The 18,315-nt window shown below is 43.2% G+C and overlaps 1 protein-coding gene across 1 annotated transcript in view; it reads right to left on the bottom strand.

Moving 5' to 3' along the window:
* zeb1b (zinc finger E-box binding homeobox 1b) overlaps positions 1-18,315 on the bottom strand; it is a 44,820-nt gene that overhangs the window by 14,091 nt on the left and 12,414 nt on the right. The window contains exon 2 of the mRNA XM_026363085.1: positions 256-411. Within this exon, the coding sequence (XP_026218870.1) occupies positions 256-411 (156 nt within the window). The remainder of the gene's footprint in view (positions 1-255; positions 412-18,315) is intronic.

Genomic DNA, 18,315 nt, shown 5'->3' with positions numbered 1-18,315 from the left:
ACCTTTGAGTACTTTCCTGGGCATGTACACACATTTTTAGAAGATGGGAATAAGTCTCAAGTTCAGAGATGCTTTTTTCAGAGATGTCACTTGTTGTGATAGTTGAAATTAACAAGATTACACAAACACATACTGAACTTTTCTACAATGCACAAAAGTTGCAGTTGGAAAAATAAGTGATTATTTGCATTTAGATGATTGAGTGTGGATATGTGATAGTAATAATGCACCATATGACTGTGCATTTGGTCTCACCTCGATCCCAGCACTGCTCCCTGGGGTGCTCGTCGTCTGGCAGGGTGCTGTCGCAATCGGCCCTGTCCGCCAGGCTGCCTTCCTCCTCCACGATGTGCAGCTTGTCCTCATCATCCGAGTCTGAGGTGGCCTCCACCACATTACTGTAGTTAGTCACTGAGCAAGAAGACAACAGAGGCAGAGGTTAGAATGACTTGTGTACTCTTTAACTAGTCTTTAAATGACATAGGCCAGACTACATATATTAAGTATTTTGGTCCTTTATAAAGATGATAGGAGGTGTACTGTATATACTTATACTTAATACTTAATTTTTTACTTAACACAAAAGACTATGAGACGGAAAGGTTAAATATAAATGTCAAAACTATTAAAGGAAATGGTTGAGTAAGGAGGGTGTAGTTAACTGCAAACACCAATTCAATACACTCAGCTCCAGTAGATTAGATGAAACTTCAAATAATCCCCATGGGTAAAGTGGGTTGTTAAAGCAGGAAAGAATAAAAAACTGCTATGACGACTAACAACAAAGTAAATGGGGGCTATTAAAAAATGTGGTTTTGATGCTGCAGTGCAGTAGAAAGAAGCAAAGGAAAACTTGAGATAGACACAAATCTAGAGTGAAAACACTGTTAAACAACAGGCTCCGTGTTGTAAAGACAAATTCACACTTAGACACTTGTAAAAACACATACAATACCAGTGTGTGAGATCATTACATTGCAGGTTGAAGTGGTGTGTGTGTTGTGTGGGAGTCGGTGTGACCTGGTCAACTGTATTATGGGCTGAAGGAGCCAAGGGATACACAGACGGCCAGCCTACAGAGAGGGTTATTACGGGGAGTAAATTTTCCTGACCGACTGTCTGCTTCAGATGTGTGTGTGAGTATGTGTTCCTATGTCTTCTTTTCATTTCCACCCTGCTCCTCCATCTCTCAATTCCACCTGTGTTACTTCCACCCACTCTCCTTCCACCCCTCCTCCCCCCATATCTCTGTTCCTCTGGGAGAGCTACAGATCCTCTTGGAGGCCAAATCAATTCTCCTATGAGAGCAGCACAGTCAGCAGAGGGTCTGGGCTGCAGCGCTGAAACTACCTCCCCGGCTACTTCATCTCACATCACACACACACTACCCACAGTACTTACACATACACACCACCTGCATTCACTCACTGAATATGCACTGCCAGTACAAAGCACCTGGACATTTCTTTCTCTCTATCTTCACTCACCCCCAACCCCACTCGCCCACCTCTCTCTGAAGTGGCTGCTAATGTTTTTTGTCGGGATGAGGCAGGAGAATCGTGGTCCTCCTTTTCAATCAATGAGAATTGTTTTGTCTCTCCCTTTCTCTCTGCACTGAGCAGGTCATTACAACCAGTTGGGATTCACACAGACTTGGTAGACGTGCAAGGTTAAGTCTGAGGGGGAGGCGAGAGGTGTGGGGGCGGAGGGATGAAAGGCGGAGGAAGAGGGAGAAGCACTGTTATTTGGCGAGTCCTTCGTAGGGTCAATGCCGCTGTGCCACAGCTGCAAAATCCTATTGGGGTTCATCAGGAGATCTACTTCATTCTCAACCTCTTCCCTATCTTCACCCTATTCCTCATGCAACAATATTATTCTTAACCATGGTTTGATGGTGAACATGTTGTTGTTTTCAAGAGATAAATTCAGCCTTTGTACCAAGATTGCTACTCTTGCTACATGTTATAGTTGGCTGAGCTAATAAAATAACTAACCTAGAAGTCACAAAGATTTTTCCCTTTCAAATAAATTATTACATTTATACAGCGTTATAAGACTCTCTTCCTTGTCTCTCTTACACTACCCTTCTCATCCTATTCCTACCTCTTTTCTTTCTGTCAGGGAAGCTCTGCCAGGTGATGTATTGTCCATACAGAAGCTCAAACAGGGTGCAACACTTCATATTGAAACAGAAATACTTTAGGGCAAGCCTGAGAGGCTGTTTAGGGCTACAGCCAGTCAGGTGTGGAGCTGAGGTCAGCAACAACAAAGGCAACACTCTCTGCCGGCAGGTTTAAGAGAAAATTATCAACTATAAAGCTGCAGAGAGACAAACAATGTGTTGTTGTGTGTGGACAGGGGTGGCAACAATGACGGGGACAATTTAAGTGGGTACTGTGAAAAACAGCAAAGGGGGGTGGGTGGGGTGTGGGGGGGAGAAAAGTTAAGGATGCAGGGTGGTGTTGGGGGTGTGGGGAGGTGTTCAAAGATGGTCTTCCTGTGCCAAATGGTTAGCAGTGTTGAAACAAAAGTGTGTGTTCCAACAGGAGATGTAACACCTAGAATCAACAAAGGCTGTGGTCCCTTCTGGCTGACCGGCTGAGCGTTTGGACAGCTGGCCTCATTAGCGCTAGCATGCTAGCACACAACAGGAGGACAACTCCTACGCATCTGAGAGGGAAAGCATTTGTAGGTGGAGGAGGTGAAGAACTTACTTCTGAAAGTTTACTTCCCTACATAGGTTGCAGCTTGTCAAACACCTGAGAAAATATTAGCTAACTATGGCATTGGCTCCAGGTTAGACCATAACCAATGTAGATGACACAATGTTCTACATATCTGGGCGACACAATCAATGAAGGCTGAGTAAACATTAATGTCTTGATTACACCTTTCCACATATGTTAGGCCCTGATCTCTATAGACCTTATGCATTTTGGACTTAAATCTATTTGTTAAAGTAATAATAGAGAAAAAAATAAAAAGGGTATAATATGTTGTTTACACCTCGACATACTTCAGATACAAGCTGTTGAGCTGAGAATGGTAAATGGTTTGTACTTATAGAGCAATTTCTACCTTACTTGTACTCAAAGCAGTTTTACAAGCACTTTTCTCGCTCACCCAATCATACACACTCACGCGCCCAACCTGACTCAACTTTTGGGCTTGCCCAAGGACACTGTCAGGAGAAGCTGGCAATTGAACCACCGATCCCATGATTGGCAGATAACTGTGCTACCTCCTAAGCCACAGCCGCCCCCAGAATTGCTGATGTTTTCCACTGATAATGTGAAATATGACTGAAACCAAATCTACTTGAATTTCTCCACTCACACTATCACTTATCACCTTCTTTCCCTCTTGCACAATTCCCAGAGCCTTCTGAAAGACAGTACCAGACAGTCCATGTCAGTGCCACTTAAATAAGCCTGTCAGAGACAAGGTTGTGTTGTTATGACACCTGCCAGGCTGTATCAATTACTAGAAAATGAGATAGTGACTGGTTGGTTCCTCCCAAAACCATCCCAATGTTATTCTGTTGGAGAGGATCACCTTAGCAAATGTGTCTTCACTGCTTTGAACATAAAGTGCCATTCTGTCCCTGTCAAAGGTTTGTATATTCTCCCCTCCAGCCATTTCAGGAACTGAACTGAGGAGTGCTGTACTTGTACAACACCAGATTGCTTGGTTGCTGCTCTCGTACATTGAGGCATGCCAGATAGTAATGGTAGTATCTCAGCCTCCGTGGGAGTGAGCTATCTCTGTGCTTGGAGCCCCTCGAGGTGTGAGTGACTGGTTTAATAACTGAGCTTTAGATGGGGACACAGAGAAACATCTATAGCTTGTGAACAAACACATTACTGTCTGAAGTAAGTTTTTATCTTGATTTATAGCCTATAAGAACGTCTGTAAAGAACCCAAAACCTATACATATTATGTGCAGACCGACAGCCCCATACCAGGACATGTATGAGGTATGTCTGGAATGTCCAACCAAAACACATTTCACTGAGTTTGGCTCTTAAAGAGACAGATCAAAGGGCGTGCTCTCTCCCTGCTACTAATTTCAGTCAAGTGACTGACACACATTTTGAGGTCTGCTGTTCTTCTGCTTGTGATTAGACATTGACTCATTATGAGCAGCAGCAGCATTTTGTCTGCATTGCTACTTCTCTTCTTTCTCTATATTTAGCCCTGGTACAGACTCCCTCATTGAGGGACACCACTTATCTCATCCAGAGCTCAGGGCCAGGCAGGCAGTGGTGAAACTACCACAGGCATCCTCAAAGAGTACAGACCCTGCCGTCTCAGAGTCTGCCCTTGTGGCTCTGCAATGCCATTTTCTCAGGGAAACCAACCACTACAAAAAACACAGCTCAAACCAAAGTAAAACAAAGCCATGCCGTTCACAACCTCAAGTATGCTGTCTCAAGGTGAGGCGCCTCATTCAGCACTGAGGTAAACGCTGCTGGTTTTGTTAAAACAACAGCCTTCTTCGCACAGAGTCAGGAAGGTCAACTCAAGTGCCGATAACAAAGCAGAAGAATTGGGGATTTTTCATGGTTTGCCTCTTTGCAGTCTGCCTCAAACTTGCTAGGGCATTTAGGTCAGGCAAAGGCTGGTTCATACAGAGTTACGACCTATATGATAAAGCACAGTATCCTTTCACACAGTCAGTAAGCTGTAGAGGGCACTAGGTGTCCCTAAGGACAGTATACTTTAAGCAACTTTAGCCATACCTACAACAGCAGTTGATGACAAGTCTCACTTGTCAATCAAGCAGACCAGTCACATCTAGGGCCAGTCATATCTTGGACAATCTGGAAGTTGAGTCTTCCTTCTTGTTAGGCTGAAACATTTCACTACTCATTCAAGTAGCTTCTTCAGTCAAACTGAACATTGTCCAAGATGTCGTTCTTGGTCAGTCAGACTGAAGAAACGTTTCAACCTAACATGAAGGAAGTCCAGTTGCCATGACTCAGCTTCCAGATAACTCTGTATCTAAATCTGTATGACTAAAAATCTTCACCGACATGTGGGGCAATGTTTCTCCATAAGAACACAGCAATATTCACACAGCTACAAAACTTTCTACCATCAAATGACTCTTACTCACTGTACTGAGAGAAACAGCAGTACAGAAGCACTTTTTTGTAAAAAAAAAAAAAGAAAATAGAGCTAAGCAATCCTGAGAATGTGTCCCTTTTGATGTAGTTCTGTATTTACCTGTGCTACAACCACCAACTACCAAAGGCAAAGCACTTCAACAACCTGTAGAGCACGGGGCTTCACAGGAATCATTTCAGAGGTGAGGTAGAAGACAATGGGCTCTTGTCTTCCTAATGATGCTGATCAAGGGTTTAGCATGTGAGCTAATGGGCCTCCACAGGTCACTCATCTCCCATCTGATGAGCACTTTCCATGATAACACTAATGCTAATGGACGCTATTGTTCTCTTAATCTGCATGATGGCACTTCGAAGTGTAAAAGAAGTCAGTGGGTGTTAATGAGCGTTAGAAAAAAAAGCTTAACTTCACCTCAGAGATTGTGGAATGCTTTTCAAAAAAAAAGACTAAACCTTGCCTATTATCAGCTTTTGTTATTCTGCCATGTCTCCTTATTTTTCATGGCTAGTCCTAATAGAGCTGTTGTACCTAAATGACACCCAGGTAATAGACCATACTTCTACAAAGGGGAAGTCACAGGCTGTTCTGGGTACGAATCATAGTGGCACGCAGTGGTGTTACTCTCCAGGGCTAATGAGCATGATGATGAGCCACACACATTCTGTTACACTGGGTGTCCTCAGAGAGTTGCTGCTTCTGGCTCCTCTCAGCTCTTCTAAATAAGGCCAGGGGGCTGGTTGGGCCTGGAGGGTGTGATCACACCACACACACACAAATACACACACTCACACAATCCACAGTAATGCCCTGGCCACCAAGTTTACACTAGTCTCCCAACCCATGTTTATGTTGGAGGTGAGACAGCCCCATCCAAGGTAATAACACTGGTACACCTAAGTGAGAGTGAAGAGTGTGTGTGTGCTTGTTTTGCAGATAAGCCATTAAGAGGCATGCTAGGCATGTTGTGGTGACTGTGGATCATTTGGTAGAACAATGGTCTACAAGCCCTGGGGTTGGTTGTTTGATTCCCGGTTTCCCTCATTTCCTGGCCACATGTCAAAGTGTCCCTGGACAAGAAACTAAACCCTGAACTCTTGAAGCCTCAAGGGGGCAGCCTCTCTACAAGGAAAGAATAATCAAGTACTGTTATTATTATTATTATTATTATTAGAAGGCTGTGGTCACATGCCATTGGCTGCATATACATCACAAAAGGCTATAATGTTCGGTTGGGTAACACATTAATCCAATGCAAAAGGTGATGCCACCTTATACAGCTCCCACCAACATGTGTCTAAAGGCTATGCTGTCCACTTTGAGTATCTGTGGTTCATTCTTCCCTCTCCACCAGTGAGGAGGCCAGCTCCAGTTCTCGTACACTCAGCAGGTTTCTAGTGAGAGAATTCCCACCTAGCAAACTAGTATTTACAGTATAGGCAGGTGACTAAGAAGTGAAATGGAAGGTGGGTGAACAGGGGGAGTGAAAGAGAGAGGTGAGGAGAGGAAACATCTGCTGTTGATTCTGGTAAGGCCAAAAAACATGCAGTCACACATCCGGAAACCACCTTCCTTCTGTTCTCTCTCTTTCTTACCTCTCTGCCCCTTCTTTTATGCCTTTTGCGGTTGATCTGTCACAGTTTTTTCCCCCTTGTCTCAGTCATACCAAGAAATAATATAGTATGAGCTCTACCATGTATTAGCTTGATATTATTCACAGATGACTACACTGAAATAACCCAGTACTCAATGACAACACCAAAACATTAGAACAAATATTTACTCTGCACAGGAAAGCTTCAGCACCCACCTTGGATAAACAGTTGTTTCCCTTCTGATAGGGGCTTCAAGTTAAGTGCAACACCTCTGTAATACCAGGCAAGCAACCAAACACAAACCTAGCTAATGTAGCGTTAGCTTCCGTCAAATCTTATTGGAGTGTCACAGGCAAAATGAAATGTCCCTGTCACCTCTGCTGTCAGACTCTATTTAGGCTACAGTTACACACTGATAGGTTTTGAAAGCTGCACAGTAGTATTATAGTCTTCTTCACCGCTGATTTTGCCAGGTTGTGTCTAGGGTTGACATTTTGAGTGGAGGCTCTGTGAGGATATTATTAGAGCAATTGCCTAAAGGTATTTGGTGTTTAAATGTAGTCAGTACATGAGTATTTACAAAGATTGCTTCCTTTTTCTTCAACCACTTATGCGCTATGCTCTGATCACAGCAACATGACTGGGTCAGCAGATGCTATTTGAGTCCACATGTGTGAAAAACATCCACTTGTGCTTTAAGGCTGTACAACAGACAAATGTACTCAGAGCCGTGATAATCATTTGTCATCAACAGGAGGCCACATTGTTGCATCTGTTCCATGTGTTGTGAGAGAACAGAATCCAATTTCACAGCACGACCCAAGCGGTGTTAAAGATACACACAGGTCAGATGGCTGAGCACTTCAAAGCTATGGCTAACATGCTTGAAATGCTACCAGTCTTAAATAAAAATAAAAATCCATCATTTTTTGTTAGTTTGACATATTTCTAAAATCATGTGTAAATGCACAGCATGATGCTAATTTCCACAACATAAGATTGTGTCATAACCGCAGAACTAGTGCACACTGTGGTGAGCATTTAGATATATGCAATGAGCAATAACGGTGTTATCCAACCTGCTTGTGTAGTGCAGGTCTATATTAGGTTAGTGTAGCACAGGGCTGTTGCATTTTAGGAGCAGGTGACTGGACATTCCTGCCTGTATTAGGCTTGACAGTTTACTGTGGGGGAGTAGAGCGCAGGGAGAATTACACTAGCCTATGAAGAGGGAGGGAGGTACACTGTCAAACAATTCTCCAACTGGAAAATCTCATTAAATCTTGCTTACCTGTAAGTACTCCTTACAGCAAAGACTAGCACACACTAGCATCAGTAAATCCAACTTCAGTAGCCAGAAGTCAAGACTGTGTTTGTTATTTAGATAAATACAAAGCTTGTTAGTTAGCAGCAGGGAGACGTGTGCACACACAACACAAAAGAGGGCAGAAAAGGTGAACGGAGGGGAATGATCGCAAGGTGGGTGGAGAGGAACTGCTAATGGCTTAAAAAGACAAAGCTGGCCTGTCACATATGATGCTCATCTGAACTGATGTCTGCCCCAGGGAGGGAGTGTCACAAAGTGTCAAGAGAGACTGAGAGAAAGACAGACAGACAGAACATAGATGAAAAGCAGAGGCTGGGAAATAAAAAAAAAGTTACGAGGGTATTATTATGGGTAGTTGTAGAAAGAGGAAAATGAGGTGAATCATTTTAGTACTATTTATAACCAATTACATGAGGAAGGGAAACAGACAACATTTATGTTGGGCTGTGTGCATTTGGTGTTTGCCCATGCCTCAGTAAATGTCAGGTGTAGACACTGTGGTTCTACCTGACAAATGTCTGACTAAGGTGACAGGCTGTAGGACAACAGGCAGCACACATGCACAGTTGCACATACTTGTACACAGCGACATGCACAGGTGGAAGTGCAGAAATAAGTATCTTTTTTTGTTACATCTAATTTTACAACAGTTGCACAGTTGTGTTTATAGCAATCAGCAGGTCAGCACACGTCAGACGAGACATGGCCAAGATTCATGTTGACAACCTACTGTGGTTTCACTAACTCTGACACTAACATGTAAAAGTGCAGTGAAGATCTTCGTTTTTGTAGATAACCCTCCCCTTTATGGCATTTTGACAACAGCTGACCACTTTCTCTCCAGAATGTCAGCACTGTCACAAGACTCCTGAGGCTAAACGTCCTGAACAACCCCTGACACACACAAAATGCATAATCAAACGCACAGCCTCAGGCTATTGCTCAGTTGTCACAGTGGTTTCTTGTTATTCATGTGAAGTGGGGAGAGAAAGGGGTTAATGCCGTAAACTTGCATCTACAAAAGCTCTTTTGTCACCTCAGTCCTCCACCAGCACCCCCTCCTTCCTTTCTCCCCAGGCAAAGTGGCCTTTCCCCATGTGATCAGGAAGGGTTAGCCTCCTCTCCCCACAACACCAGCCTCCAGGGTGACTAGAGCCGAAGAGCAGTCAACCAGTACTGCTCACACCATTACCCTGCTGTTAAATGACCATGAGGGTGGACCACAGACGGATGGACAGCTACAGAAATTCGTCTTGCTAAACCAAGCGAGAAAGAGTGGGTCCATGTGTGTGTACACATGTTGGAAGACCTCACCTAAAGTGTGGATATATAGGAGGTCAAATTAGTCCACTGTGCCCCACTGCCAGCTCAATCCATTTCACTATGACTGTACTTTGATTTGTAGAATGGGGCGGACAGATGAAAGATCACAAGCTGAATGGGCAGCATTGTTATTAATGCACCCTCTCAACATGGCACTGATTAGTCAAAGGGCTGATGCAGCAGGTAAACACAGGTCTTCAGGTATTGATGTATTGATGCACCCACTTTTGTCCATTACACCCAGAGGTGCTGGGCTGGTATGTGGGCGTGTGTCTGGTTGCCACAGACCCCCGGACACCATTACTTCAATGTGTCAGAATTCGAAGGGGAGTATCGACAGTTCAGCTGGGGGTAATCGATAGGCACAGATCGCTCACTCCCCCTTGCCGTCTATGGTAATAGGCCTACAATGAGTCAAACAGTGCTGCTGTGGGACCTCATGCACCTCATGTTATATCATCTCGCACAGTGTATCCAGTATTGTAAACAGGAACAAAAAAATGAAATGTTGAGTCAACCAGACTGAAGTGGAAGTGACTAACTATGTTCAAACAGTCAGACTAATGCAGCTGTCAACAAAATAAAGCTATTACTTTATGTAAGTAACATACAGTAGTCTTGTCCTCTCTTCAGCTGAGTCTTGTTTTCAATGTTCTCTGGTCAGATGTTGGTTATTGCCCGGACAGAGTCCAGACCAGGGCTTTTTATATGCAACAGCCAACAGGGTGGGACTCTGATTACCCAAGCACACTGCAATCATTGGACTAGACTCTTGGGACTATCCTATGTGATGTCACCCATAATGTGAAGTCATTCAACAGTAAACAGCCAGATGTTTTCTGGGATAGAGTACTTCAGAGTAAAAAGAGAGCATAGCTTTGCTAGAGGTAAAGCCTCCATCTATAAAGATCACAGCTCTCTGTCAGAACAGCCTTTCTAGTATTGTCCTACTAATTTTTTCTGTGTGATGAAATGGCCTGTGTTATCAATACCAATTTGTAATTAGTTAAATGAAACATGGGAGTTCCTGGAGGGTTGTCTCGCCCTGGAAGGCCAGATTCTTAAAAATTCAGCAATTACCTCAGGGCACATAGACATTGTGTAGCCCTAACCCTTATGGTAGAGCAACAAACATCAGTGCTGATATCACCAATCACATTACTGTTGTTTAGCTCTTGGTACAATTCCTGTACTGGTGTACTGTACAGTTGTAAGTCAGCCAAACGTAAGAAGCTTTGAGGAAAAAACTGTGAATAGAAGAGACTTTGCGCTTTGTTTCTCTGACACTACAATGTCTGACATAGGTCAAACAGAGCTATATTTTTATCATCTGAGCTCCGTGCAGTTGACGGGGAATTCCACTGGGCAGTGCGTGTCCCTGCACACTGACCTTCCTGTTGGAGTTTGGGGATGAGCTCTGTAGCAGAGAGGAAGAGGAAAGAAAGACTGTTCTGTCCACGAACCCTTTGTCACACCACCAACATTGGTGTTATGTGTACTTTATATTTACAGTTCATATTTGTGTGTATGTATGTTTGTGTTGTTTGTGTTCACGGCTGTGCAGCTGCTGTGGGACAAATCAGTGGTAACACTCTAGCTTTTAATAAACTCAACAGGACTGTGCTTATGTTACCTTACTGAAAAGTCCTGAGCATGTGATTAATGGGAGCTTTAGCACAGTAAACACATGCACACACTGTTACACATGAGAGAGGGGTAATCATATGTAGCTGACATTATTCATCCTGTGTTCATCCATGTGAGCTGAGCCCACCGTTCCCCATATTGATGAGCAGGGCTGAGTGTATTAGTCACTTTATTTACATAGCTACATACACACACACACGCACAAAGGAAAACAGGCAAATGCAGCCCCTGTGAGACCAGGAGTGCAGAATGGGGGCAATTTAGAGCATTTTGGACCTTTTTCTTTTGTCTTTTTCCTTTTTGTACTTCTTACATCCTGCGCTTGGAAGACAGGGTGATTCAGAGAAAAAAAGACTGAGAGAGGGCGGCTGAGAAGGAGAGAATGGAGAGAGAGCAAGCGGGGAGGAGGAGAGGTTATTTTGGAGTCTCTGAACTGTAATCACCACCTACAGCTGCTTCCTCCCAGGTGCTCCAACTGGACATCAACACAGAGAGGGATTGAGAAAGTGGAGAAGAGAGAGCAGTCACACAGTCCTGTAGCTGAAGTAGTGGACTTACTGTGTTGTTTATAATTATCCTGAATTTATCACTACATAACTAAAACATTCTGATATGTCTTCCTTGTCCACTGTAGACAGATTGCTGTGTCTTTTTACATATAAGCCTATGCAAGGCAAGGGGAAGTTCAATCTTTAGGAGTAGGAGGAAGTTGAAGGGGCTATCGCAGAGCTGACGCGACACTTCCAGGACCTGCCAAAAGAGACAGGATGGTGACTACTTTCAGAGGAAGCTAGACTAGCTGTGAATTATGCCAGACAGCATGTGACTTGCACAAGCACAGCTGATGACCAACAGGTGAGATCAAGTCACCAGCTCAGTTTCATCTGCATGCTAACCCAGTCTACATATTGCTTTTAGTTATTTACTCTCATTACATTTATTTTATCAAAAATAAACAAATTATAATTAGCTGCTATATTACTATATTTACTGTACATTATGTAATATAATTACAGTTTGAATATTGTAACTGTACAGTAATATCAGGTGCATGTGTAGGTTAATCTGATATTGTAACACTGTTGACTCAGCCCACAGCCATGTAATGAGCTGATGAGGGCTAACTTCTTTAATGGCTGGCTTATTTTCCGATAGAAATAGATTCAGCATGACCCAGCAATGACCTCAAGAACTGTCCTGATACAGTGGATTTTGCACCAGCATAAGCTCACCATAACATGAGATCTACACATCAATCCAATCAACAGTGACTTTGTGACATGCCATAAGAAATTGGAACTTTTAAAGCATCATTAAGATTTTACAGGGTGTGACTCACAAGTCTAAACACACTCACAAACATAAAGAAGTTTGTACACTGTAGAAGTGCAGCTAATGGATTGCCTCTAATCACAGTTTCAGAAATGTACTGGCATGAGCAACAAACACTATCAGTCGCACACCCAAAAGTCACTCCCACACAGTTATAGGTGTTGCTGCGTGAAGCCTTCGAGGCCAGAAAATACATCATACTGATTTTCATATGGAAAATCTTCCACACTTGTGCACCGAGCCTCTTCTCTTCAAATAAAACCCCTTGAAGGTGGTGGGTGCGTCCCAGTAAGTCACCCATGGCAGCCTACCATTATTGTCCAATAAAAGCAGTTGGCGCCATGTGAGCCGTGCATGTCACCACCAACAGCTCCACTGTCTGCTGTGTTTCCAGCCAGCACAGAGTGGCATACTGGATTCACCAACATAATCTGGACTAATAATACCAATATAGTAAACATAAACTAACTTAAAGGAGAGATGAAGAAAGATGGGCGGTGGAAGAATACTACACTACAATTTCTTTTGTATTTTTTGCGTCTTTCACCATTTTACCAACATTTTACTTAAAAGCTCCCACAGACTCACACACTAAAATGTCTGTGCACAGATGCAGCCTATTCATGGATAAATAAAAACAGAAGCAGTGACAAAAAGTCGTAGTGCTCTCTACCAAAGGTTAATCATGCAACATTGTCATACCGTTAAAACCAGCACCCTGAGCCTGGCCAAACAAATGTAGCTGATAAGCACGGTGGTGGCATCAAAGCTTTACAGATTATAGATTACCATTAAATCAGCCTGTGCTCTGCTGCAACGGACAGACACCTGCTACATTACTATAATGCCCCTTATATGTGGGGCTGGTGAATAGGGCAGCATGTCTCTGTGTATGTACTGTATATGTGTCTAACAAGGCTGAGCTGGACCTGTATGCACAAAGGCTTTTCATTATTGATGGGATGGTGGTTGATATGTGGCCTGTTTTTAAGCCCTCTCATGTTTGCATGGCTGTGTGTGAGTGTGTGCCAACGTGTGTCTGCAGATGCCTGTTTACACATCACAAGGTTAACTCACATCTGGTCTGTGGCTACGTGTGTGTGTTTGTGTGCATGCGTGTGTGTTTGAGTAAGTGTGTGTGTGAAGCTGTGCAGCTATGTGTACCGTGTAATAGTGCAATTTGAGCTTATTGTAATTAGTGTCCAATATATATTATTTTACATACAGTGTTATAGTGGCACAGAGCCATAACCCCTCCTACCCCAAACATACTGTCTCAAAGCAGTGTGTTGCCTCTCTGTTACTGTCAGGCTTGTCTGCCAGCAGCACTTGTAGGGAAATCCTGACACTGTGATCCACCTTTCTTTAATGCCTATTATTTTAAATGACTCCTCCAAAACTAACAGGCTGGATTACTGCTCAGGTGCTCGCCCAGAATGCCGCTAACTCTGTTTTTGTGTGTGCATGATGCTGCACACTGTTCCCAACATTATTAAATGATGACGATTACACACATATGAAATTGCACTAATAATGATCTTTGAGATGTAGTGTCTACATGTCAGTGAGGACAGAACAAAAGGATGAGTATAACTATATTCAATTTATCTGTAGAGCACAACACACACACTCACTCCTCTCCTCGCAATGTCACTGTTGGCTATTTTTCCATCATTTTTACAAATCAGGGCCCTCACAGGGAAACAGGGTTATAAAGGTGGCAAATGCTGATATTGTTTGGCCCTCTGTTTATGTGTCATCAACTCTCATGCGCCTTTATTGGGAAGGAATAAAGGATGATTCAAAGCTTGGACACCAGGTTAAGATGCTGTTTAGCACCTTCTGGCCCAGTGCTGAGCATTATGAGGAAGGGTAGAAGTAAAGGAGACATGCTAGAGGGAGAAAAACAGCAGAGGTGACAAGAGGGTTTGAAGAGGACATTGTACCAAATTGATAGTACTACTGTAGCCAAATCTACTGTATAGCATTAAGAAAGTTGTTCGGGGGTTGTTTTTTCCAGAGTAAACTTTAGCAAATTAAGAAGCAGGGAATCAGAGAAAGCAGAGAAAGCTGATTGTTGACACTGAGTCTGGTTCCATACGCCTCCACAAACCTCTTTTCTTTGATCCACCTTGGGAAAAAATGAAAGGAGCGGGAAGAAGAAAAAAGAGCAGAAATGCACAAAGTCCTTGAAGAAGGCATCTAACGCTGTACCTTTGACAAAAAGCAGGGTTTTGTGAGCTAGATGGTGATGGGACACATTGCCAGTTTTACTTAGCTTGGTGAGCTACTCCGTCAAGTGTTGTGCATCCATAACAATTGAGAGTTGGGAGAGTTGACAATGCGATGGCAGTGGTGCCAGGCTGCTACCTCAGACAGAGCCATAATGGCTGCCACCTGCCCTGGGTTATGGCAACCAGAAAGACCTCGCGGCACCACCTGTGCTCAACAGTCAGATTGCCACATCAAAACAAGCCTGACAGAGTAGATGACAACTGGTGGTGGAGTCAAAGGGTGCCTGAAGAAGCCATAGACAGAAAGACGCTTTTCTCCCTGCACTGACACCAGTGTAAAGGTGACTGCAAGTGCAGTTAAGGCCAAACCATTTTGTAAATTTATAACTTAAATTATTTATTGACATCGTATCACCAGTTTATACTCTTTTTCAAGAGCTAATCAATCATATCAAGGTGAGGCAAAGCATCACAACTCATGAGACTTTACAATACAACACTGAAAATGAAGAGAGGTGGGAGCACAATAGCAGAGCTCGTAACAAAAAGCAGCAAGAAAGTGTTATGATAATGACAGCTAAACCACCTGGGCAGCACCTATTTCATAAAAAAAAAAAAGAAATGAAATGCAGAGTAGTGTGAAAACAGCTTCCTGCACTTTGAAGCTTATAAAGTCTGGGGAGTATTTGAGGTGGTGGTGCCATGTCACATGGTGTGAGTGCATCTTATTATAGAGTGAGAGGTTGAGATAAGGTGTTAAAAGTAGGGGAGGGAGAGGAATGCTGAGCTGTCCTTGTAAGTCTCGATGCACAGTGGATGTCATTTCCCCTCCCAGGTTAAATTCTTTGATTACAACCACTGCCAGCTAATGGTCAAAGAAAATGCCCTTTATTGCATTTGTCTTGATCCAGACCATTTACTCTGAGAGATATTCCACTTCAACCTGCTAAGACCTACACTATAATAGTCTGTCCTTTTCTTTGAGTGATCCTGACATCTCCAAATGCACGCTCTCTTTCTCTCTCCTCCGTGTCGTCTTCTTCTTCCGTGTGTGTGTGTGTGTCTCTCTCTCTCTCTCTGTACCCCACACAGCAGTTTATTTAGCTGCTGTGTTTACATTCCTGTTCTGTCAGCCTCTCCCAGGGGAGGATGACTGGATCTGAGCACTGGGGCTGAGTCTCTCTCTCTCTCTCTCTAAAGGCTCAAGTTGGTTAGATGACAGATAGCGCTGGCTACCACAAACTAGCTCAAACGAAACAAAAAGTCACATATCAATCCTAAATGATGTTTGTAATGAACTTCTCCAGCACAACATCATTCAGAAACCTGTTGCTCTGTCGCTGCACAGTGAAGCACTGTTTATTAATGGTTATAACAAAGCTAGATGTGGTGTTCACACTGAGCTGTCCTGAATCATCTAAGGAGACTACTGGTGGGGACAGAAGAAGCTGAGCAAAGGATGTCCTGAGAGCTCAGGACCCCAGCACTTCACTGGCCTCATCATTAGACTGACTGGCTCCTGTGGCCTCCGGCAGAGTGCTGTCTGCACGCTCTAATGACCGCTGACTCATTGAACACGCAGCACCGTCGCCACATTAGTCCAGCCCAGAATAGCCCCAAATAAAGAGAGATGAGAGGAGAATGGGGATGTTAGGCGCCCATGAAGTCCAGTAAGACATCACTCTGGGCTTCATGCAACTCTCTTATGTTCATTTCTGTTCTATTCTGGTCTCAGCTGTTTATGCATTCAGTCCAAACCTGATTGTATCTCTTCTGTGCTGTTTAACTAATTTTTGTATAGACTCAGTCAGTGTTGTAATAACTTTGTTGATTACCTCAACATCTCCAGCCTGAGCAGAATTGCTAGGATATGTCTGATTAATACTGAAAACTATTTAGGTATCAACACATAAATAAATAAAAAGTGTTATACAGATGCTTACATAAATTATAAAACTGTTAAGCTGTCTTTATGTTTTATCGTGTTGTGAAGAAAACATTTTCAAAAACTATGACAAAGACTGAGCTCATTTTCAATTTTTCAGTGAAGATTATTCAGAGTTAAACGGTGTTGACTTGTTTACTGAGCTAAGATCAGCTGCTCTTAATTACTAAGAATATCAATTAAGTGAATTGGACATAATTCAATGTACCCATGATGCAGAAGGTGATGCTGGTCAGCACTGTTAATGCAAAACAGTCTTAAGGATTATTTAACAGTAATGAGGGCAACACATTTTAGTTGTTCTAGCAATAAAGAGAAAAACTAAAAAAGACACGTTGGATAAGAGCCTTAAAGGAACAGTTCATCTTTTTGGAAAATATGCTATTCTACTTTCTTCTACTTACTGTAGGTAATTTCTCAAGAATTCAAGATTTCTCTCGAAAATCTAACTAACTATTCCTTATCCTATTCACTAAATATTTACTAAATGAAACAGTTGGTGTGGAACAATACAGAACCTGGCTCAGCAGAAAGCTATGGGTTAATCTGGCTGTAAAACCCACATGAAGGCAGGACACAGGACTGCTCTGTCTTCAATGAACCATGGGGGGTAGGAGGATGCGAGACGGAGGGGTGGAAACAGGGACACTTTTGTAGTGCTTTGCTTTCAAAAAGAAGACAGCAGTAACTCTCCACAAGCAACACCTTCTCAGTCTAAGAAATGTTTAAATGTCTGGTGGGAAAATGAAATTAGTTTGGATAACGGTTAGGTCAGCTTTTGAAAAAAAAAAAAAAAAGGCAACTGTTAATAAAAGAGAAAAGGCTGGTTAATTATTCTGAATGTTGTCCTGTGTGTCAATGTGTGCGTACGACAGGGAGAGAAAGAGGACACATCTGCTAGGGATCTGACACTGGCTGATTTCACCTTCTGTCAGGAGAAGAAAGTAAGTGAGGGGGAGCGAGCGTGAAAGAGACACGGTCTGTCTAAAACACACCAACCAAGTGCAGTATCAGCCAAAAATACTCCTTCTAACACGTCAATACTCTGTATTGATTACTTCTGCACAGGGCTTACGCAACATCACCACCACCAGTGTACAATTATGGTGAAATCAGTGTATGCAGACCGGGGTTTGCAGAGCAACCTGCTTGCCCTGCAGAGGGGGAAAAGTAAACTCTTCATGTGTGCCACAGGGTCCTTAAATCAAACTTCACAATGTGAATTTATGGCCTGGAAACACTGAGAGATCCATGCACGTTTAGACCCATATATAGAGATAGATGCAGGGGGAGAGTACAAAGGAGGCAGCAGGAGACAGTGGGACACTGGCGTGTTAAATGTTTACAGGGTTCTGAGAAGTCCTCAACCATGGAAATGACTTAGTGATGAGAAGTATTCTGCATTCATAAATCTAGAAGAGATTAGAAGCTATGTGAAGCTGAGGTGCAGGAAACAGATTGAGTAGGGCCAAACTGTTTGTGAGACACTTCTGAGCTAGATGCAATTGCCTGTACTCATCATTGTCCAACCCTTCTCTCCTCACCTGCTACTTCTTTTTCTCCTGCTCTTAGCCCTCCTCCCCTTCCCTCTCCTCTCCTGAAACCCAACGCAGCACCATTTCCACCGGGACTCTGATGTGAGCTCGGAGATGGCCATGCTTAATCGATAGTGCCAGGTTACCAAGACAACCTTGATTTCCTGTCACCGTTTTTGCAGAGCGCCGGTGATTGTGCCGGGTGTCCATTGCACCTGCCGCTCTCTCCACCTCCCCCTCTTCCTCCTCT

This window comes from Anabas testudineus, chromosome 2 (genome assembly GCF_900324465.2).
Source record: "Anabas testudineus chromosome 2, fAnaTes1.2, whole genome shotgun sequence".
In the NCBI taxonomy this organism is placed as follows: Eukaryota; Metazoa; Chordata; class Actinopteri; order Anabantiformes; family Anabantidae; genus Anabas; species Anabas testudineus.
Note: the sequence above shows the minus strand (reverse complement) of the source record. Positions and strands in the feature narration are given on the sequence as shown.